The following is a 24,928-nucleotide window of genomic DNA, read 5'->3' as shown; positions in this document are numbered from 1 at the left end:
CTTCTCGGACGCTGTCGGTGGCTATTAGACAACAATGGGTCGCATGATGACTACAATGCCATTAATGAAATGACAAAATTATTTTCTTGGAAGAGTTATAATAGCTGATGTAAGGTAGCTGGTGCGTTCAAAATGGCATCTGGCCTCCCACACGCAAAACTCTATTAAATGTTCCGAACTTATACTGTTTAATCCCGCATTATCTTCCTGTTATCAAACCGACTGACTGTTCTTCTCAAAAGAGGCGCCTTAACCTTCCTGTAAATTATAGAGGTCGCAGAGAAGAAACATAACGGCATGTAGTATCAACTCGAACTTTACATCTTCCTTTACTAGAAACACGTAATAATAATGACGTATACAGTAGATGGGAAGACTGTGTTTCTGAACCTTTGTACTGAGCTTATCGTGAAGGCCATTTTTCAGATAACTACTGAGCAATTCTAACATTTGAATACGAACAATGCATCACTTAACTTGTGCCTAACGCTCATTTACTCGATCTAAGGGGCATTAACACTAAGACGGGCCATGACTGAAGAAGAAGAACAAGTAAAGGAAGATAATGGCTCGTTGTATAACGCACGTCGAAGAACCCTTTTCTTGGACAATACTTCCAAGGACAGTAAATAGATTATTATTATTATTATTATTATTATTATTATTATTATTATTTTCATTTTCTTAGTCTGTTTACCCTCCAGGATTGTTTATTCCCTCGGACTCAGCGAGGGATCCCACCTCTACCGCCTCAACGGCAGTGTCCTGTAGCTTGAGACTTCGGGTGTGGGGTTAAAGCTGGGGAGGAGGACCAGTACCTTACCCGGGCGGCCTCACCTGATATGCTGGTCTCGTAGGAGGATGGGAAGATTGGAAAGGATAGACAAGGAAGAGGGAAGAAAGCGGTCGTGGCCTTAAGTTAGGTACCATCCCGGCATTTGCCTGGAGGAGAAGTGGGAAAGCTCGGAAAACCACTTCGAGGATGGATGGGGTGGGAATCGAACCCTCCTCTACTCAGTTGACCTCCCGAGGCTGAGTGGATCCAGTTCCAGCCCCCAGCCCTCCTACTACTTTTCAAATTTCGTGGCAGAGCCGGAAATCGAACCCAAGCCTCCGGGGATGGCAGCTAATCATGCTAACCACTACACCTCAGAGGCGGATTATTATTATTATTATTATTATTATTATTATTATTATTATTATTATTATTATTTACAATTTGTTTTACGTCGCACCGACACAAATAGGTCTTACGGCTACGTTGGAATAGGAAAGGACTAGGAGTGGGAAGTGAGCGACAGTGGTCTCAATTAAGATATGCCCCAGCATTTGCCTGGTGTGAAAATGGGAAACCACGGAAAACCATCTTCAAGGCTGCCGACAGTGTGGTTCGAACCCACTATCACTCAAATGCAGGCTGATAGATACGTGACCTGACCGTGCAGCCACTTGCTCGGTGCTTTATCATTTAATGTTCATCAGAGAAAATAAACACAAGGGATTTAATGGAAGAACCGTGCGGGTCATAAATTATTTCTGATAGCTCTATCCTTAAACCATATTTGGGTTACAAAATATTTCTTTATGTATCTTCCACTATTAATTTTCACAAAGAAATGATGCCTATTATTCTTTCATTACTAACTGGATCAATGGTAGAGTGTCGGTCTCTAGATACCAACCCGGCAGAGGTAGTCGAAATTTTGAAGAGTGGTAAAAAGTCCATTCGACACTCCATGTCGTACGATGTCGGCATGTAAAAGATCTCTGGTGACACATTTGGTGTTTACCCGACAAAATTAATTGAAATGAAATGGCGTATGGCTTTTAGTGCCGGGAGTGTCCGACAAGTTCGGCTCGCCAGATGCAGGTCTTTTATTTTATTTGACGCCCGTAGGGGACCTGCTCGCCGTGATGAGGATGAAATGATAATGGCACATACACCCAGCCCCCGTGCCAGCGAAATTAACCGATTATGGTTAAAATTCCCGACCCTGCCGGAAATCGAACCCGGGACCCCTGTGACCAAAGGCCAGCACGCTAACCATTTAGCCATGGAGCCGGACACAAAATTAATTAAAACTCAGCCATAGACGCGCAAGAGAGTTTCAGTTTACTCTGCCATCTAGTTGGCCTAGAGCAAAACGGAACGTCGAAACCGACGAGCAAGCAGCCGGGTGCCGTCAAATTAAAACGCTTGCACACGGTAGCTGAGGCCATGCGATTATTATTATTATTATTATTATTATTATTATTATTATTATTATTATTATTATTATTAATACAAACTGTGTGCTACGCCCCGCGGAGTAGGGGCTGCGTGCCTAACTCTCACCCGGAGGCACCGGTTTCGATTCACCGCCTGGTAACGGATTTTGACCTGGATATGAGGGCTGGTTCGAGGTCCGCTCAGCCTACATGATTACAACTAAGGAGCAATCTGACGGTTAGATAGCGTCTCGGTCTAAAAAGCCAAGAAGAACGGTTGAGAGGATGCGTCGTGTTGACCACACGACACCTCGTAATCTGCAGGTCTTCGGGTTGAGCAGCGGTCGCTTGTTTATGCCATGGGGAAGGGAAGGAACTTCCTACTACACTCCTAATTTCTGATCATGAAGGGGCTCCTCATAATGAGTATGTTTTTAGGTCCTGTGGCGGCAGTTTTGCGAATTAAAATATCGATTTAAGTTGAGTCACAGCTCGTCCAAAAACAGAATGAGATAAGAATCAATTTCTCCGCCATACTCTTGATTTAAAATCCATTCATAAATATAATCCTATAAACAGGATCACTCAGTTTAAGTTCGTACACCACAGTAATTTTATAAAGCTTTAACCGAAATACTTCGTAGGGTCATAAGAATAAGAATTTCTCACTTGCTGAGAAAGGCGGCTAAAGTGATTTCAGGGGAATTTTATATGCTGTGTGCAATGTCATAATGATTTTCTTCTGTAGGTACTTACGTCGTCTTGTGGTCAGGGACATGCATCGCTCTCTTGCAGCTCGTAGCAGCTCGTTGCCGATGAGCAGGCGTACTGTCAGATCGCTGGGCACGCCGTCCGGAGCATAGATCACCGAGCTGGAGTAGAGCGGCGAGCTAGCGCGCTGGCTTTGACTAGCCTCAGTCAGGTGATGTATATATAATTACATATATAATGCTATTTGTTCGTGGCGTCGACCTCTAAAGATATCTTGCCACTACTTGCACCGTATGTTATGAACCTGCGTGAAATTGTAATTGCGGAAGTGTTAAGTGTTGAATGTGAGGAAAGGAACGTTAAGGACAACACAAACACCCTGTCCCCAGGCCAGGGATATTAATCATTTACAATTAAAAACCCCTGACACGCCGGGAATAGAACCCGGGGCGTTTCCCCCTACACCGCGGAGCCGGAACAAGTGATGTATAAGCTACAATCTGAACCGTATATGTCTATATGACTAGGTGCTAATACTTGGTGTAATATACATTCAGTTCCAAACTTAGATGTAAATCTTATTGAGGAACTCTCTGAAAGGTGATGATATTGAGCAAACATTTACTTATTCTTGAATACTTAGTATATGTGCGTATTTTCCTATAAGTAAGTATATTCCACATAAATATGTAATCTTGGTATAGCATAATACAAAAAACTGGGATGTGTTGAAAGTTATTGGTAATTAAAGCCATGGCTACTTCCTTCCCTCTCCTAGGCCTTTCCTATCCCATCGTCGCCATAAGACCTATCTGTGTCAGTGCGAAGTAAATCAAATAGAAAAAAATAGTTATTGGTCACTTACTGGTCCCATATTTTCGCAAAAGTAACTGATATATAAAGCTATATAACGTAAGGGCACAGAAAAACACATTCACAACCCAAAGCACATATTAGTACAAAAGTAATGTGGAATATATTTACAAAATAAACGCTGTGCTAGTAGGCTATGCACAATAAGAGGGCTAACTGTTCTACATTTTTCACTGCTCAGTAGCCGTGACCTGTTGAAATCGATTACGGCAGAATTATTGGCTACATGTATTGGTAAAATGTTGGCATTCAACGACATCTCATTATCTAGGTTGTCAGGTGTCCCGTATTCGAAGCCAGAAAAAGCATTAACCCCATGCATATTTTCTACTGTGTATATTTCTATAAATTACTAAATATGTGTAAACGCTGGTTAAGTGTAAGGAATGTCAATCAATCAATCACCACTGATCTGCATTTAGGGCAGTCACGGGTCACCCAGGTGGCAGATTCCTTTTCTGTTATTTACCTAGCCTTTTCTTAAATAATTGCAAAGAATTTGGACAATTATTGAACACATCCCTTGGTAAATTACCTATTCCAGTCCGTAACTCCCCTTCATTTCCCCCAATCTGTCCTCTTGAATTCCAACTTTATCTTTCATTGTGATCTTTCCTACTTTCAAAAACACCGCTCAAACTTATTCGCCTACTAATGTCATTGCACGTCATCTCTCCACTGACAGCCCGGAGCATTCCACTTACTCGAGCATCTCAAACTTTGTAACATTTTCGTAACGCTACTCTTTTATCGGAAATCACCAGAACAAATCGAGCTACTTTTCTTTGGACAGGGACAAATGTCCCTAACTTTGCCAGATTAAATAAATCATTTACCTATCTACAGCACGGCTAAAACCCCGCCGCAATAACGGACCAGTAAAATCTACTACATCCTACATCTACTCTAATCTGTTTGGTCTACCACCAACAACCCCGCCGAATCTCCTGGCCAGAGAGAAGGCGTTACCTTCTAGGTGACCCGCTCCTCCCCCTCAGGGAGGGGAATGAAAACTTTTCATGATGATGGTCTACCACTACCATTTTTACCCCCTACACTTCCCTAAAAATACCTAACTGAACACGTCCTGGGTGTCTTAAGATGTGCCCTATCAATCTCTTAATAATAATAATGCTAATTGCTTTACGTCCCATTAACTACTCTTACGGTTTTCGGAGACGCCGAGGTGCCGGAATTTTGTCCCGCAGAAGTTCTTTTACGTGCCAGTAAATCTACCGACACGAGGCTGACATATTTGAGCACCTTCAAATATCACCGGACTGAGCCAGGATCGAACCTGCCAAGTTGGGGTCAGAAGGCCAGCGCCTCAACCGTCTGAGCCACTCAGCCCGGCATTGTATCTCTTAATCTGGTCTAATTTCGCCAGATCGTTCTCCTCTCACCAATTCAATTCAGTAGCTCTTCATTCGTAACTCGATCTACCCATCTTGCCTTCAGCATTCTTCTGTAACTGTATCGTGCCACTACTGAACCGGGCTGGTACTGTCAGATAACAGACGATGCAGCAAACACGTGGTGCGCTGCACGATGTGCGCCTCTGCTTGTGGCACAGCAACGCTTACACTTCGGGCAGCTTAAGTTAGTGCAATAAACACTGTCTACTGCTGACTGTAATAATAATAATAATAATAATAATAATAATAATAATAATAATAATAATAATAATGAAATGGATATGGCTTTTAGTGCTGGGATGTGTCCGAGGACTTCGGTTCGCCAAGTGCAGGTTTTTTGATTTGACCCCCATAGGCGACCTGCGCGCCGTGATGAGGATGAAGACGACACTTACACCCAGTCCCCGTGCCAGAGGAATTATCCAATTATGGTTAAAATTCCCAACCCTGCCGGGAATCGAACTCTGGATCCTGTGACCAAAGACCAGCACGCTAACCATTTAGCTGTGGAGCCGGACATGATGATGATGAACGAATCCGACGCACTGGTAGTACTTAAAGTTGCTGAAATCCGGCAGCCCTAGTCGGTAGATTTACTGACAGGTAAAAGGACTCCTAAGGGAGAAAATTCTGGTACCTTAGCGTCTCTGTAAATGGAAAAGTAGTTAGTGTGGCCTAAAAGCCAATAATAATATTATACAAGTCATAAAAGGTCATCAACCCATTGGGCTCTTCACGAGTAAACAGTATGAAATATTTTTATAAAGCCGGGATGAGTGGCTCAGACGGTTGAGGCGCTGACCTTCTGACTCCAACTTGGCAGGTTCGATCCTAGCTCAGTCCGGTGGTATTTGAAGATGCTCAAATACGTCAACATCCTGTCGGTACATTTACTGGCACGTAAAAGAACTCCTGCGGGACTAAATTCCGGTACCTCGGTGTCTCCGAAAGCCGTAAAAGTAGTTCGTGGAACGTAAAACCAATAACATTATTATTTTCTTTCAATGAATTCTAGCTGAACTACCGAAAGGTTCTTGTCAGTTTCCATGTTGTCGCTATCGCTATATCATGTTCAGAATTCTCCATTGTCCTTGTCGTCCGAGTATTGCAGATCTGTAATAACAGGTTCCGCCTGTTGCCATTTTTTGATAGATGCAGTACTTTTGCATCCGTCTGTTAGCACTGGCCGAAGCAAAATACAGCTTCCACCTAAGTCCCAGTCTCATCCATGGCTATGACAATATGGAAGCTGCTGGGGTATGGATGGTGCTGAGTAATGGCATTCAGAACACGACTAGCGTGTCTGAGTGTAATGAAAAGTATTGCATATAGGGTCAGTCGTGCTGGAATAGAATTTTCTAGCCCAGTGGGGAAAGCAATGGCAAATTATCTTACTCCTCACCTTGCCTAGTACACCTCATTTGAGCTGCCATTGGTTTTTGCTCCTTGCCTTTGGTGCTGCTATTTGAGGATCCAACCAGCCTGTGGACTGATGATCTAACAGATGGAATAAGAGGTTGTGTTATTTAGTCACGTCCCACTTCTTGACTAGGTTATTTTCTTGTAGCTCAATGAGGTCGTGCAATTTGGCAGAACTTCGTAAATTATTGGATAACTTCTGAGGGGTAATTCGCTTTGTAACGATTTAATTCCGGTTTCAGTTGACGGAAATCGAATGCCCTTTCCTCATTTGAACCCTTTCGATAATGATATCTAATTTTTTTCCAAAGTGCCCAATGATGAGGGACTACAATGCACCTTTCTTCCCAAAAAGTAAAGCAAAGCAAATTCATCTCCGTGCAGGCCATGAAGGCCCTGAGACGGGTAGAATGTAAAGGCTTCCACTATCCGTAACCTAGGCACTTGGTGGGGTATAGTGGTCAGCTCTATGCCCGGCCGCCTTCGCCTCCTAGTCCTCTTTTGATGTAGGCTGAGTGAATTTCAGGGCCATGTGCACCTCCAGAAGTGGAAATCTCGTTTCTTAAATTTTTCGACTTCCTGACGGGGAATCGACCCCACGTCCTTCCGGGTGAACCGAATACGACTTTACCGCCTCGGCCAGGCAGCCCCTGATGTGTTTCCCAGAGGATAAAAATATTGGACCTGTTGTGACTGTTGGCAATTAGAAAGGATGTTAAGCAAGTATTATTATTATTATTATTATTATTATTATTATTATTATTATTATTATTATTGTTGTAACCAAGGTTGAAGTTTACAGAACACAACTTTTATTGCTTCACTTTATGATATTTACACAAATAACTGAAATTTATTTTGAAGCAAAAAGGAATATTGAATCTTGAGAAAAGTCTGTCTTTATACAATATGTACAGGTTTGCAGTCTTTATATACACTTCTATCTTGAAAAGATAGTCTTTGTGAATTGACACGTTGATAGTCGAGAACTATCTGGCACACTAACATAAATGTTCATGAGAGTCTTTGTTTGTTGAAGTGCCTGAATTCCTAAAAAGCAAGTTCAATTGATTGAAGAAATTCCACCTAGCGAAACTAAGGGAGCTTGCGTAAATTAGGGAATGAAAATGGCTTGTAAAAGAATTACGGAACATAGGCAGCGGAAACAGGAAAGGGAGCGGTGACCAGAGGTGAAACCTCGTACTGCCAGAAATTCAGTCCACCTGGTCGAAGCACATTTTCAAGAGGAGTAGCCTCCGTGCTCGACGTAGGGTGTATTCTGGAGCTGGACACCGGGCAAGTGGGCAAGTGAGCAGGCAGGGAGCTCCTATTTATAGTACACTCGATGGTCAGGCACGCGCACTGAGGGCTGCGCGTCGAAGCTAGCAGAATGATACACAGGCGCGCGTGCAGCTGGCTGGCGGGGCGAGAAAGGAGCGCCGGACATACAACAATTATTATTATTATTATTATTATTATTATTATTATTATTATTATTATTATTATTATTATTATTAAACCCTTTTATGATGAGGTCTAGTGTTTACATTGCGCCATGTCTTCTGGAATGGGCTAGAACGTTTTTGTTACTTTCACTGACCTGTCTCTGTCTCACCCTTCGCTTTGACAATATGAACGTGTCTGTGGTATGGGCGATTTCTCATGTAGCCGGTATCTTTTTGAATGGTGAAAGTCCGTTGCTTAAAGAGTCGGTTCGTGCGTACATTTCAGTTGGGTTGGCAGAATGATATGTAATAGCACCTTCTCGCTCGGGGTAAAGAAAGCAACGGGAACATACCCCACTCCTCAGTTTCCTTTTACACCTCTTCAGTGTCACCTAAGCTCCTTGTGACAGCTGGTGGTGAATCTGTTGAGGTTCTAACCAGCCTTTGAGCTGAGTACTAATAATGTTATTTGTTTTTTCGTACCACTAACTACTTTTACGGTTTTCGAAGGTGCCGGGTGCCGGAATGTAGTCCCGCAGAAGTTCTTTTACGTGCCAGTAAATCTATCGACAAGAGGGTGACGTATTTGAGCACCTTCAAATACCACCGGACTGAGCTAGGATCGAAACCTGCCAAGTTGGGGTCGAAAAGCCAGCACCTGAACGGTCTGAGCCACTCAGACCGGCGAGCTGACTAGTCAACATCATCATCATCATCATCATCATATTATTATTATTATTATTATTATTATTATTATTATTATTATTATTATTAATTTGTTAGTCTAATTATGCGAAACACTGAATTTGACCTTTTCGAATTATTGCATATATACAACACACTTGCTCTGATGTGAGGTTTTGATAATATCCAAAGTCAAGTACTTGCATCGCGTAAAATGTTCTTCACCTTATCCTAGGCATTTCTGGGGTAGTGCTGGCCACCCAGACGCAGTTTGTTTTCGGTCGGGGGTTTGAGGCCGGATGCCCTTCCTGACGCCACATGAGTTTTCAGGTGAAAATTTCAAGCCACATTCGGCCGGGATTGGAATCTCAGCCATCTGGCCAGAAAGCCAGCAGCCAACCCAGTATGGTAATCACGCACCCCTAGTATTTTCTCGCTTCCTTTGGGTAATGTATTTTAAAAAGCGTAGAAACAGCAAAAATAATTATCCAAGTCTGATTCCGCAGAGGCCGAGCTGAGTAGCTCAAGCGGTAGAGCGCTGGTCTTCTGAGCTCAAGTTGGCGGGTTCGATCCCGGCTCAGTCCGACAGTATTTGAAGGTGCTGAAATACCTCAACCTCGTGTCGGTAGATCCTGCGGAAAGAAATTGTGGCACCTCAGCGTCTCCGAAACCTGTAAAAGTAGTGAGTAGAACGTACAATTATTATTATTATTATTATTATTATTATTATTATTATTATTATTATTATTATTATTATTATTATTATTTTGCTAGGGGCTTTACGTCGCACCGACACAGATAGGTCTTATGGCGACGATGGGATAGGAAAGGCCTAGGAATTGAAAGGAAGCGGCCGTGGCCTTAAGTAAGGTACAGCCCCAGCATTTGCCTGGTGTGAAAATGGGAAACCACGGAAAACCATTTTCAGGGCTGCCGATAGTGGGATTCGAACCTACTATCTCCCGGATGCAAGCTCACAGCCGCGCGCCTCTACGCGCACGGCCAACTCGCCCGGTATTATTATTATTATTATTATTATTATTATTATTATTATTATTATTATTATTATTATTATTATTTCATCATTCATTATCATTATAGACTGTTATACCTTTCAGCGTTCAGTCTGCAAGCCTCTGTAAATTTACTAAACGTCGCCACAATCCTCGATTTGCAACTAGTGTTGTGGCCTCATTTAGTTCTATACCTCTTATCTTTAAATCGTTAGAAACCGAGTCTAACCATCGTCGCCTTGATATACCTCTACTTCTCTTACCCTCCATAGCAGAGTCCATTATTCTCCTAGGTAACCTATCCTCCTCCATTCGCCTCACATGACTCCACCACCGAAGCCGGTTTATGCGTACAGCTTCATCCATCGAGTTCATTCCTAAATTAGCCTTTATCTCCTCATTCCGAGTAACCTCCTGCCATTGTTCCCACTTGTTTGTACCAGCAATCATTCTTGCCACTTCATGTCTTTTACTTCTAACTTATGAATTAGATATCCTGAATCCACCCAGCTTTCGCTCCCGTAAAGCAAAGTTGGTCTGAAAACAGACCTATGTAAAGATAGTTTCGTCTGGGAGCTCACTTCCTTCTTACAGAATACTGTTGATCGCAACTGCGAGCTCACTGCGTTCGCTTTACGACACTTTGATTCCATCTCACTTACCATATTGTCATCCTGGGAGAACACACAACCTGAATACTTGAAATTATCGACCTGTTCTAGCTTTGTATCACCAATCTAACATTCAGTTCTGTTGAATTTCTTACGTACTGACATCAATTTAGTCTTCGAGAGGCTAATTTTCATACCATACTCATTGCACCTATTTTCAAGTTCAAAGATATTAGACTGCAGGCTTTCGGCACAGTCTGCCATTAATACCAAGTCGTCAGCATAGGCCAAACTGCTTACTACATTTCCACCTAACTGAATCCCTCCCTGCCATTTTATACCTCTCAGCAGATGATCCATGTAAACTACGAACAGCAAAGGTGAAAGATTACAGCCTTGTCTAATTCCTGTAAGTACCCTGAACCAAGAACTCATTCTACCATCAATTCTCACAGAAGCCCAATTGTCAACATAAATGTCTTTGATTGCTTTTAATAATCTACCTTTAATTCCATACTCCCTCAGTATGGCGAACATCTTTTCCAGTTATTATTAGTAATAATAATAATAATAATAATAATAATAATAATAATAATAATTGCGCATAGTTGTTTAAGTTTCGCATAGCTCGTAGCTCAGAATTAGTTAACGCTTAGATGCATGACATAACAAAAGGCTTCCATTTGAAAACTGCTACAGTTATGTAATTTTACAATGTGTTCACATGTCTCAAGTAAGATGGAGGCAATCATTTGATGGCTGTAAGAAACTTAACTCCTAGATAAATCGTTATATCAGCAGCTATTCCAACACAAGAAAAAAATACCTTACTTATTGCTCTTGGATAGGTGCTTTGTATTTGTTCTCCTGTACAATAATGTCACTGAATTGCTTTTCCTTTCTGCTAGTTAACGACATCCTAACTCAGGTAGGTTTTTGACGAAGCAGGGTTCCTTTAGGAAGCGACTGTGGTCTTAATTTAAGGTGGTAGTGATGATTATTCTTTTAAGAGGGGAAATGGAAGTCCGATCCTTCGGGGAAAAGGAAGGGCCACGAAAGGCGTGAAGATGAAAGACGCCCTAGACCTCGCAAACCTAATACTGTCGGGGTCGGAAGAGAACAAGAGTTGACCAAGGGATGAGGAAAGTGGGACAATGCCAGGCTCAGGTAGGGGCCCGTTGTCGCTAACCAACCCTCCGAAGTTGAGAGCCCCTGGGGATCTCCCTTTTAGTTGCCTCTTACGACAGGCAGGGGATGTATTCTACTGCCCCCCACCCATAGGGTGATAAATTATGGGTACAGCCCTGGAATTTGCCCGGTATGGAATAGAAACCACAGAAAACCATCATCAAGACTGTCGAAGGTGGAGTTTGAACCAACCATTTCCCGATTGCAATCCTACAGCTACACCACCCGTACTCCGCACCCAAACTCAACTCAGTCGTTAACACGTAACACACACGATACATACTGTATTTCAAACAAGCGTATGACTCTTAATCGTCTACATCTTGAAGCTGAACTTAAACCTGCAATCAAACCCGTGCTGACCGGTCCAGAAGCTAATACACGTAGAGCATGTGGCGGCTGTTGCTCACATGCATACTGAGAAAGAACCCCGAAGTGTCTTGCATCATCCTATTTTAATTCTATGATTCTTTGCGTAGCGTATAAATAGCATTATAACAGAAACAAAAACAGATTTTTAAAAACACGCTTGAGATAGCCGATCTATAATAAACAGCAGAAAGTGGGAAATGGAGCTGCATGTCACATACACACGAAGCAGACAAGGGTTTGAATCTTAACTACTCTCTGTGAAGTTTACAAAATTAATGCTTAAGAAACGTGGTGAAATAATACAGTGTCAAAATGGTAATTGAAATTTGTTATTTTCACTAAATAAAAGTGGTTTCTACCTTGAGAATGGCCAGTCAATTTCTCGCAGGAGCACTTGTGTGTACTGGAAGAAGCGTTTCTGCGATGATGTCCTTCATGCCGGCAAGCCGCGACCTGTGGCATCTTCACTGTGTGAAGTTTAAGCTCCTCCTATCTTATCACCACCGTTCGTTGGGTATTTGTTTTTAGGCAACAAATCATCACTTCTTCCGGAATATGATACACCTGTAGCTCCAAGCACACCGTACCTTTGCGCATGCGAGTGTCTCGGCTGAAATTTCACCGTCGCTTAGTCATTGGCCTTCTGTACTTCTCACATGCTAAAAAAACACCAGCAAAATTCCGTTACCCTGCCATCTATTAAGAGCATCGGCAGTAGAACGGACTTTAAAAAACACAAACACATGTTTATAGATGGTTATACCTTTCAGCGTTCAGTCTGCAAGCCTCCGTGGATTAACTATGTGCCTTGACAATCCTATACTTGCAAGTATGTCTTTGGCCTCGTTTAGTCCCACTCCTTCTATCTTTAAATAATTACAGTATTAACCTGGTCTAAGCATCGTCAACTCGGTCTCCCTCCCTTTTTCTTATCCTCTATAGCCGAGTGCGTTATTCTCCTAACAAATTCTCTTCCATTCGCCTTATATGACCCCACCATTTAACCTGGTTATAGCCATAGGTTCATCCATAGAGTTCATTCCTAATTTAGTCTTTATTTCTTGATTTCGAGTACTCTCCAACCATTGTTCCCACCTGTGTCTTTCTCGCTACTTTCATGTCTGTAATAATGGTATTGGTTTTACGTCCCACTAACTATATTTTTATGGCGTTCAGAGACGCTGAGGTGCCAGAATTTTGTCCTGCAGGCTTTTTTACGGGTAAATCTACCGACACGAGGCTGTCGTATTTAAACAGCTTGAAATACCAGCGGAAGGATCCAGTATCGTACCTACCAAGTTGGGCATCGGAGGCCAGCGTGCTACTGCCTGAACTACTCAGCCCGGCACTTTCATATCTGTTATAGTACGCGCACTTTTTCTTGAGCCCTATTTCCCATTCGTTACTATGGAGATCCGGGCTCAAGATAAAGTGCGCGTATAGTACTTATAACTTACGTATAAATCAATAGAATGACTACTCCTGAAGAGAACTGCTCCAAAAATTACTAGTGGAAATATCCACACAGAAAGCAGGATTTAGGCTTCACCACAGCTGTGCAGACCAGGTGTTGTCACTAATGACGTGTATTGAGGTGGGATTCCAACAGTGCTTGAAGACCTAAGAGGCCGCCTAAGAGGTCTGATTTACAAGTTACGCAGAGCAATTTTCTGCAAGACTGTTGCCAGTCTAGTCAATAACATGCTGAGTAACAGACTGTTTAGAGTTGTCACGGTTAGTAAAGTTTTTGCATTAACTAAATGACGAACTGCCACAAGATTCTGTCCTAACTCCACACCTTTTCAGCTTTCAGGATAGCTAATATGCCTAGGAAGAAATCAAGGAAGATTGGATATGCAGGTTATTGGGCAATAGCCACAAGGAACTCAAATATAATAACCACTGAGTCCCCACTCTCAGCAGATCTCAGTGTTCTACGCGCCTATTTCCACAAATGGAGACTCCAACGAAGTATGACCAAGACAAGTTTGTTCCTTCCATGTGAACAACAGCATGGCTAACATGGATCTTAGAGTGTATTTTGATAACGTCGTTTTACCACACAATCAATATCCCAAGTACTTGGGCGTTACTTTGGATAGAAAGTTATCCTTCAAACAACATTTGCTGAAGACTGCTGCAAAGCTGATATCACATAACAACATCATCCAGAAACTGTGCGAAACAACATGGTGCTCTAATGCTTCAATTCATCGCTCTTCGCCTATTGGTCTTGTTCTACTTGAAGCTGAGTATTGCACCCATGTGTGGTTAAACAGCTCTCACATCAGGAAGACTGATACTGAAATCAATAAAACAATGCGATTGTTCTCCGGTACTATTAAGTGCACTCCTACTCAATAGTTCTGAGCTACATCCCTCCACCTCATCTCCACAGGTGTAATTGCCTGGTCAAAGAGTACCGCAATATCAGCATCTTCCTATTCATGCTGACATATCTGATGCTTGTCTAACCAGACTTCGTTCAAGACAGGCCAGACTAATCAGTGAGAACTTTGACATAGTGCGACAGTGCTACCAAGATCGGAAGAATTTCACTCCTCAGGAGTTTCCAGACATCCCATCAGTCACCTCTGAAGTTCCTGAATTTGACCAACCTCACAGGATATGATCAAAACTAAACCAGATCCGGAGCAACTCTTGAGTTTGTGCGGACTCTCTGTTGAAGTGGAACAAGTTACCTTCTCCGAAGTGCAACGGTGGAGCCGATAGACAAACGGTGAAGCACATCATTCAAGATTGTTCCATGAGAGCATATTGAAGAGACATCAAGGATTTTGCCTCTATAATTTCTGCACCAGTAGACTACATTTTGAACTAAGATTTTAAATTGTGATCAACATTGTTTTCTTTTTCGCTTCGTTTTCTATAGGGTAAATCCGGGACAGATGCCGCTCCGGTAGAGATGCCGCATACACTGTAGCTAGAGGTTCCCATCGTTACAGCTAGATGGCAATATGTGTGGTTTTTCAGTTTCTAAGGAAGAACTGCTCTCTGCGAGTGTGACGAAATTTGCTCGTATATTACGCTAATTATAGCGAGTACACGTTTCCTCCTGACAAAGTTTTTCCGTGTGTTTATTTATTGTATATTAAGTTGGCTTCAAATGCTTAAATCAGACGTCTTTAGTACAGTAGACGTCAGATGCATAACTGTAGTTGAGAGTAAGCTAATTTTGGACCATGATAGCCTTGAGGTATGAAAACAGGAGGGTGCGGCGTCTCTCCATGATAGTTGGGAGAGTTGCCGCACAACAATCCGGCTGAGATGCCTCATTGCTATCAGATTCTATAAGCGATCTGGAAACATTCAATACTATTCAGAGTGTACCGGTATTTTATTCGAATATTTTATCGTCTCACGATTTTTAATATACATAATCTATTTTTACTGATTTCATTGGTAACATTATTTTATTATATAAAATTATATTATTTTCAGAAATAAAAATTTGCGACATGCCTGCTCAGTATACAAGTAAAGGCACTGTTAAAAGACCTCAATGGATAGAGGAAAATTCAAAAGAGAGTGTTAAAAGACTGAAAGCCAAGGAAATACTGATCAGGGAGGCAAAAACGTACTACAGAATAATGACGGAACGAACACTGAAACTTAGAATGCAGTCAGGAAATCTGGAAAAAGGCTCTCTGGGTCCAGCAGGTACAGCTACTTCAATAATCACCGAAGTCAAAATGATATTCAAAAAAGGATGACTGTATCTAGTGTTTGAGTTAAAAACAGTGGCTGCAGGAATCTTGCTCCACATATAACGACTGTTGCAGCATGATTGCTAGAGAACAAAGTTTTAAGAAACAACCTGTAAAAACTTGTAAGAGGATAAACATCAGTTTTTGATTCAAGAATCCTGACTTAGACATGTTTTCAAATTACTGTGTCAGGACAGGATTATATTCATTATGATTTTGATGTTTCCTTTATGTAACACGACGGCCCCGTGGTTTAGGGATAGCGTGCCTGCCTCTCGCCCGGAGGCCCCGGGTTCGATTTCCGGCCAGATCAGAGATTTTTCTCTCGACCTGAGGGCTGGTTCGAGGTCCACTAAGCCTACGTGATTAGAATTGAGGAGGTATCTGACGGTGAGATGGCGGCCCCGGTCTCGGAAGCCCATAATAACGGCCGAGAGGATGCGTCGTGCTGACCACAGCCCCCTCGTAATCTGCAGGCCTTCGGGCTGAGCAGCGGTCGCTGGGCAGGCCAGAGCCCTTTCAAGGGCGTTAAGTGCCGTGGGGTTTTATATAACACAGTGAAGAATCCATTGCACATGCACATTCATAATAAATCGAAATTAAAATATGATTAATTTAATGTTGTAAATTATCAGATAGATTCTTTTACCATTGAATGATTATATTATATGGATATAATTGTCTTGTAGTACGTTATAGTGTTCGGTTATATTAAAGTTAAAGAAATTGGCTTAAATATGATTTTGTCATTCATTATTTTACTTGCGGCATCTCTCCCGAGCAAAGCCGGCATCTATACCGGGATCCAGGGAGAGACGCCGCTGATGCAATAATATCTTTGTTCCCTGTTTTTTCCCATTTACTTTCAATTACCAATATTTTGTTCATCTCTGATCAAATGTAGATGTTTTCAAATTATGCTCGATGAATTTGCAACAATGTTTAAATTAAATATACCAAGATATAATAAAAAACATAAAAAGTGCGGCAACTCTACCGGAATTACCTTACAATGTAAATGTGTACCATACGATTAACAGAAATACGAATATCCCGAACCCATCCAGCCTTCACTCCCGTACAGCAAAGTCGGTATAGAACAGTTCGCTGTAAAGATACTTTCGTCCGGAATCTTACCTCCTTCGTACAGAATAGTACTGATCGCAACTGTGAGGTCAATGCATTAGCTTTGCTGCACCTAGATTCAAATTCACTTATTATACAACCATGGTACAATACACATCCTAAATACCTGAAGTTATTTTCATTTTCCAGTTCTTATTCGCGACCTGACATTCAATCCCATTAGATTTCTTTTCTACCGACATCACTTTACACCTTGAAATGCCAATTTTCATGTCATTCTCAATGTACCTCTTTTCAAGTTAGAAGATATCAGATTTTAGACTTTCAGCACAGACCGCCATTAATACTAAATCCTCGGCATAGGTCAAACTGCTTACAACATTTCCATGTAACTGAACCGCTCCCTGACATTACGTTTCAGTAAATGATCCATGTAAACTACAAACAGCGAAGGTTAAATATTACAGGCTTGCCTAACTCGTTCAACCAGGAACTAACCACCAATTCTCAATGCGGCCCAATTGTCAACATATATGCCCCATTGATTGCCTTCGATAATCTGTCGCAAATCCCATAATCCCTCAGTACAGCTAACATATTTTCCCTCGGTACTCATCACATGCCTTCTCTAGATGTACGAAACTAAGCATAATGTTTATTCCACCTGTAGCATCTTTCAGTTCCCCGGCGCATAGCCTACTATGGTCTGAAACAACAGTGGTTTCCAACCAGCTTACTCTCCACCATTGATCGCACCTTCTTTTCCAAAATGCCAGTGAACACCTTGCCTGGTATATTGATGAATGAAATACTTCGACACTGTTATTGCAATCTTTCTTATTCCCTTGCGTATACCGGACGAGTCTTCTGCCCCTTACTTTTCTCGATGTTAGGCCACCCTTCTAACGCCAAGAACACGAAGGTCGATAGCCATTTGCGTAAAGTCCGCTATTGTACGAAGGCACTGTGGATGTACTTTGCAGAGCAAAATAGTTTCTAGCTCCGAGGGAGTTGGCTGTGCAATCAGGTTCGTACAGCTGTGAGCTTGCATTCGGGAGATAGTGGGTTCGAATTCCACCGTCGACAGACCTGAAGATGGTTTTCTGTGGTTTCCCCATTTTCACATCGAAAACCTTCAATGTGTTAGTGCGACTTTAAACAAGCAGCAGTAAAATCAATAAAAAAGTCCCTAGCGACAGGCAACGACAGGCCGTTGCGTCACAGTAAATCTGTTCTAAAAACATGTTTGCATTAGGTGGTTACGTACTCCATCGCTCTGTCATACGGCAAGGTGCCAAGCGATCAGGTTGAGTAGGATATAAATGTAACGCTGAAAACGATGATACAGAGATAGGAAACGGGTATGAGTTGGTGAAACGGAAGCAGATGTCCATTGTGTATGTTATCTGGAAGAGCAGAAAAGTTGGCAGCGTGAAGCCATGGAACAAGTGCGGAAATGCTTGCAACTTCACCATTTATGGGGTGGTTCCAATTCCACCAGAGCCAAATATTTTTATACGCTTCTGTACCTTCGAGGACACTGCATGGATTCTGAGGCAAGTGGCAAATGGTCGCGCGTTCGTGACGAAAATCGTGTTTCCGGTCGAGTCACAATTTCATAACAATGACACTGTGAGTCGTCATAACATGCACTACTGGAGTAACAATCCCCACTGGGTAAGGGAGGCAGCGTTTCTAGCAAAGAAGTCTAATAAACGCTTCCCATTCATATTTGTTTCCATATGCTCACCACATTTACCCAACCACCTTTTCGTATCCTTCAGTTCTATTTCCAACTCTCGCACTGAAATCGCCCATTAGCACTATCCTAGTCCTACTGTTGACCATGACAACGACACCACGCAGTGCTTCATAAAACTAGTCAACTTTATCCTCACCTGTACTCTCACATGCTGAATACACTGTTATAATTCTCGTCCTAATTCTTCCAACTGCTAGAACTACCCACATCATTCCTTCAATTACTGTCTAACAGAACCTATGTTGTGTACAATAATACTCCTGATTCACAGTCCTACCCCACACTCTGCCCTTCCCTTTTTAACACTTGTTAAGGACACTTTATAATCTCCTATCTCTTCGTTATCTCCCCTTACCCGAATATCATAAATTCCTAGCACTTCCAGGAGCATCCTCTTTCCTGACTCAGTCAGTTTTACTCTCTTCGATAAGCCCCATTAATACTGATAGTTCTCAACCGGGTTCCATTTCGTTTGCCAAGTTGTTTCCAAGGAGTCCCTCACCTGTCAAATGTTAATCCATAAGTCCGAGGCTTGCTTAAAATCTATTGTATAAAAAAGAACATGTCCGTCCTGACTGACTGACTGACTGACTGACTGACTGACTGACTGACTGACTGACTGACTGACTGACTGACTGACTGACTGACTGACTGACTGACTGATACATTCATCATCGCCGAGTCAAAACTACTGGACATGAAGAAATGAAATTTTGAGGATACATTTATATTACAATGTAGGTGCTCGCTAAGGGAGGATTTTTGGATATTCCATCGCTAAGGGGGTGAAGAGGGGGTGAATTTTTAAAATGAGTGTATCTATATCTCAAAACTTTAAAAGTTTACAGATGTAAAAATTGGTATTTAGAATCTCCTTTAAAAATAAAGAAACACGCATTTTTTTGTTTTTCGAAAATCCAATTAATGGGGGGTTAAACAAGAGTGACAAATGGGGTGAATTTTAGAAAGACTATATCTACAGTATATCTCACAAACGTAAAATGTTACAGACATAAAAATTGGTATTTGGAATCTCCTGTAAAAGTAAAGAAACATAGGTGATTTGTTTTCGGAAACTCCACTTAAGGGGAACTAAAAAAGGGGTGAAATATTAAAATGAGCATGTCTACAGTATATCTCAAAAACTTTTATTAGGATACTGATATCTCAAAAACGAAAGATGTTGCAGACGTGAAAATTGGTATTTGAACTCTGCTTTAAAAGTAAAGAAACACGTATTTCTTTGATTTCGGAAAATCCAATGAGGGAGGGGGGTAAAAGAATTGAAAAATTATTGAATTAATTGTACGGGGATACTTGCATCTAATAAAAACTAAAGTTGTTACAGTGAAAATTGGTATTTGGATCTCCTTTAAAAACAAAGAAAAACGCATTTTTGGGAGAAAATCATCTTGGGGTCGGGGGTTAAAAGGAGTTGAATTCCTTTTGTGAGGACACATATCTCAAAAACTGAAGATGTTCCAGTCGTGATAATTGGTATTTAGAAGACCCTTTACTAAAAAAGGAACAAGTATTTCTTTCCAGAAAATTCACTTCACGGGATGGGGGGGGGAGGGGTGAAAGGAAGTGAAAAAAGTGAACTCATTTTATGGGGATCCTTATATCTCAAAACTGAAGGTAACAGATGTGAACGTTGGTATTTGGAATCTCCTTTAAACATAAAGAAATACGCCTTCTTTATCGGTGGGCGGGGGGTTAAATCAACTTAACGGCGGTGGGGTGAAAAGGAGTTGAGACCAATTGATTTTACTGTTCATAATGTACATGCTTCTGATCATAAACCGATCATTCTTAATCTTTCCTGGGTTCGTTTTCATGAGCCATCTTTTCCTTTGAAGAACTTAGCTAGTAGCTTTACGTCGCATTGACACAGGTCTTATGGCGACGATGGGATCGGAAAGGCCTAGGAGTTGGAAGGAAGCGTCCGTGGCCTTAATTAAGGTACAGCCCCAGCATTTGCCTGGTGTGAAAATGGGAAACCACGGAAAACCATTTTCAGGGCTGCCAACGGTGGAATTCGAACCCACTATCTCCCGAATGCAAGGTCACAGCCGCGCGCCTCTAACCGCACGGCCAACTCGCCCGGTTGAAGAACTTAAAGTTAGATTACAGTAGATTCTCCTGGCACATAAATAAAAATTTAAACACATTCCAAATAAACGATAGGAATGATATTGACCGTGCAATTGTTCACCTCTATAGTAAGGTCAATAATGCACGGAAGTATTACATTCGTATCGCCAGAAATCCCGCGCACTTGCCTACGGGCGGAAATGGTGCTGGTCACATTGTCAGCAATGACAATGGCAGCAGATGTAATTTAACGCCAAATAGCGGTCTTGCATATTGCTGCAGCGTCCAGAATATCAATAATAATAATAATAATAATAATAATAATAATAATAATAATAATAATAACAATAATAATAATAATAATGTTATGAACCGTCGTCAGAATGTGCCAACCGCCCTGGAAAGGGGGCTGGCCGGGTCATGACTACGAATGCAGTCCGGCCGCGGGCTCAGTACCACCAAGGCACCCAAGACGACACCACGCCGAATCTCCTGAAACATATGATCCATATTAAAAATGCTTATAGGAAAAGATGGCAAAGATTTAGGGACCCAACTGACCGGGCGGAATACCTGGACCTAGCCCGGGAAGTACGAAATCGATTGCTGGAAAGAAAGATTGAAAAATGGGAGGAACTTTGCCGTAATCTCTAAGAAAACGAGTCAAATCGCGAATTTTAGCTGGTTCTCTCAGTAAAAGTGTTAGACGGCGAATTTCTGTGGATTATATATAAAACGTTAAGCATTCAATTATTAATTTCACTATAATACCGTAGAGAAGCACGGGTATCTTGCTAGTATTAAAATGTGATAAGACATCATGAAATATAACTGAGCTAGGAGAACTCGATACCGAGTTTAAATAATATGTACTGCAACAGAGAAACTGGAATTTTGATATTGGATGAATATGTAATCTGACCTAAATTCAAAGAATGTTTAATAATGTTCCTGACATGTAAATTGATATTAATATCGTAATGTAATTTTACGCAATTAAAATTAACCTTTTGGCGTAATTTAATATTATAAGTTAATAACTCTTCTGAAACTAGACGGACATAAGCGACGTGTATGAAGTATGAGGTTCTGACATATATTCCAGCCACCGTCCCGACGACTCATCGCCAGTGCCTCCCTTCCTCACCAGACCCCACTCTACCTTCAGAAAAGAGATTAACACAATCGACAAAAAGGATAATAACATTTTAAAAACAAATTATCAATTTAAAATGTATTTAAAATCGGTAACAATCTATATATTAAAGACGTTTACTAAAAACAGCTTTGTCCAGTCCGTCTGTCCGTTCTACTAGGCCGGGCTGAGTGGCTCAGACGGTTGAGTTGCTGGCCTTCTGACCCCAACTTGGCAGGTTCGATCCTGGCTCAGTCCGGTGGTATTTGAAGGTGCTCAAATGATGGGGAGTCTAATACTTTGTAGGCCTCTGTATACACCTCATGCTGCCATCCGTTGGACAACGCTACGTGTTGCACAATTCATTTCAAATGCGTCGCAATTTAAACCACAGCTTTCACTGTTACACAACACTTTAGACTCCAGCTTTACACAACAGCCTCTGCAAAGCATTTGACTAATTCTTTATCACAGTTTGCCCACGGACAAAAATATGAAATATGCTTCAAATGACTTAAGTTGTTTGCTTTCAATACGCTTCATGCCGCATGTCTCAGTTTGGTGTTATACTCAGCACAGTCACTGACTACAGTTTTTAAACTTCCAGCCTGTTTTCTTATGATATTCATTTTCTTGGGCGTTTAAAAAAATGTTCTCAGTCTCCCGGTACTGTGACGCTTCCTATATTTTTTAATGACAATGCGTATGTTTTGTACACATACTGATAAAGAATAGAGAGAGAAAGAGGAGATTTTGAACACTTATATTGTTGTACAAGTTAGGTGTAAAGTGATGTGTTTTGTGTTACTAGACAGTACAAACCTTCGTCTAACATGAATACACAGCTTATTATACATTTGGATGCGACAGGCGGATATTGAACACTATGCCAGAAACCAAAGTAAAATCACCCTTCATTACTGTCACACAGTCCGGCTCCATGGTTGAATGGTTAACGTGCTGGCCTTTGGTCACAGGGGTCCCGGGTTCGATTCCCGGCAGGGTCGGGGAATTTTAACCATCATTGCTTAATATCGCCAGCACGGGGGCTGGGTGAATGTGTCGTCTTCATCATCACGACGCGCATGTCGCCTACGGGTGTCAAATCAAAAGACCTGCACATAGGGAGCCGAACATGTCCTCGGACACTCCCGGCACTAAAAGCCATACGCCATTTAATTTTTTCACTGTCACATAAAATAAGAGAGATACCTGTATGACTGCCGCACATCTACGAGGCATGCGTCTGAGCAGTCGACGGTCGACGCTCCTCCCCCTGAGAGATATTCTTCCGTTCTTCGATCATCTGCAAGTTCTTGAAGTGTCTGAGGGGCTCTTGGACGCTGTCGAACTTGTCGATCTAGCTTATCCCGTTAGTGCTCGATGGGACTAAGATCGGGTCTCACAATGGTTTGAATACGGAGTTCTTCAAGGACAACCCTGATGGCTGCCGCTATATGCGCCCTTACATTGTCTCGTTACGGCACAAGCTAGGCACCCATAACAGCTGCCATGGGTATAATATGATCCAGCAAAATGCCCACTATGTACCTGGTAGCCGTAAGGTGTGTCTGATCACCGCAAAGTCCATTCAGCCGTCGAGAGTGATGCCACACCAAACCATGACGGACCCGGCACCGAAGTTGTCCTCTTCCCCTGTATATCACTCTCCACGGTGACGATATACTCGCAGACGTCCACCACACCGCGTTAGGTGAAAGCGCGATCCTTCAATGAACATTATATTGCGCTTATGTAGCATCTGTCAGTTCCTATGTGCATGCGCAAATATCAGTCGATCTCTCCTGCGACGAGACGCTTATCGCACACCTTTAGAAGGCCTTCATGACATTAAGCCTGCCTCTCGCAGTCTGTTGCGAAAGGTCTGGTCACTGACAGTTGCACCAGTCAACAGATCATTGTTATTGCTTTTTCGTCCCACTAACTATTTTCTGAAGCAGTCATTTTGGTGCTCCCGAGCCGTACCAGTAAGCCATCGAAGTGCACAATCGACCACACACCGGTTCTCTCTGATCGTAGGTTTTCGTTTTCTACCCTGATCTGGTCTCCTAGAGTACAATCCTGTTTCTCTGATTCAGGGTCCTGCGTACAACAGAATTAGCCAAATAAAGCATTGCAGCCACTGCACGAATAATCCTACCTTCCTGGTACAATGTGACTGCACGAACACATTCCGCCTCCGTAAGGTACCTCATTTTGACTAACTGCATGTAAGCAAGTTGGTACACAGAAGCTTACCACGTAGAGACTACGTGCATGGTTGATCACCCTCTTTGATTTTCGACATAACACTTCGTAAAAGGAACAGTCGTGACCATGCTTCAGTTTAGTATGAATATTGCATATTTGAAGTAGTTTCATCTTAATAATGCCAATATTGTGCTTTCCTCCTGTTGGGAATATTTTTAAATTATTCTGCATCTTAAGTGTAGACATCTGCTTCTGCATGACAATATTTGAACATTTGGCATGTACAGTATTTGGGATAACTTAAGTGCTGGAAACCTGTGAATGACTCGTGCCATATTCCAGACGTAGAGCTGTGCTGGTTATAGCCAGATAGCCAGGGTAGCGCGTTTAGCAACACCAGCTCTACATCTTGTAACCTGTAACCCAATTAGGCAAGTAGGCTACTGATTCCTGGAATTTCACTTACGGCAGGGCTGTCTTTTTCCTACATCGTAAACAGTTAAATACAATGTCCTTTCATGCACAGTTACGAGTACGGAGGTCTTACCCGTCTTGCTTTGGTTGTGTTGAAACAGGTTGTGATTCATATGTACATTAGAGGACTGTGCTGCTGCTACTTAATTTATAGTGCCTAAGGAGAAGAGGACTGTTGGTGATGTATTGAAAACGTATGTACGCGAGTGTAGTCCGCCTCTGTGGTGTAGTGGTTAGTGTGATTAGCTGCCACCCCCCGGAGGCCCAGGTTCGATTCCCTCCTCAGCCATCCTGGAAGTGGTTTTCCGTGATTTCCCACTTCTCCTCCAGGAAAATGCCGGGATGGTACCTAACTTAAGGCCAGGGCCGCTTCCTTCCCTCTTCCTTGTCTATCCCTTCCAGGCTTCCCATCCCCCCCGCAAGGCCCTTGTTCAGCATAGCACGTGAGGCCGCCTGGGCGAGGCACTGGTCATCCTCCCCAATTGTATCCCCGACCCAG

The 24,928-nt window shown here is 42.2% G+C and overlaps 1 protein-coding gene across 4 annotated transcripts in view; it reads right to left on the bottom strand.

Moving 5' to 3' along the window:
• LOC136869295 (sialin) overlaps positions 1 to 24,928 on the bottom strand; it is a 144,985-nt gene that overhangs the window by 60,631 nt on the left and 59,426 nt on the right. Inside the window, exon 1 of one of the 4 annotated variants that reach the window (XM_067144838.2) lies at positions 12,299 to 12,435. The exons of the other annotated variants lie outside the window; for them this stretch is intronic. Coding sequence (XP_067000939.2) covers positions 12,299 to 12,401 — 103 coding nt within the window. The 5' untranslated portion in view covers positions 12,402 to 12,435. Of the gene's footprint in view, positions 1 to 12,298; positions 12,436 to 24,928 lie in introns of those variants that run through there. 4 annotated transcript variants of the gene reach the window in all.

The sequence above is a fragment of the Anabrus simplex genome, chromosome 1 (assembly GCF_040414725.1).
Source record: "Anabrus simplex isolate iqAnaSimp1 chromosome 1, ASM4041472v1, whole genome shotgun sequence".
NCBI classification, from domain to species: domain Eukaryota; kingdom Metazoa; phylum Arthropoda; class Insecta; order Orthoptera; family Tettigoniidae; genus Anabrus; species Anabrus simplex.
Note: the sequence above shows the minus strand (reverse complement) of the source record. Positions and strands in the feature narration are given on the sequence as shown.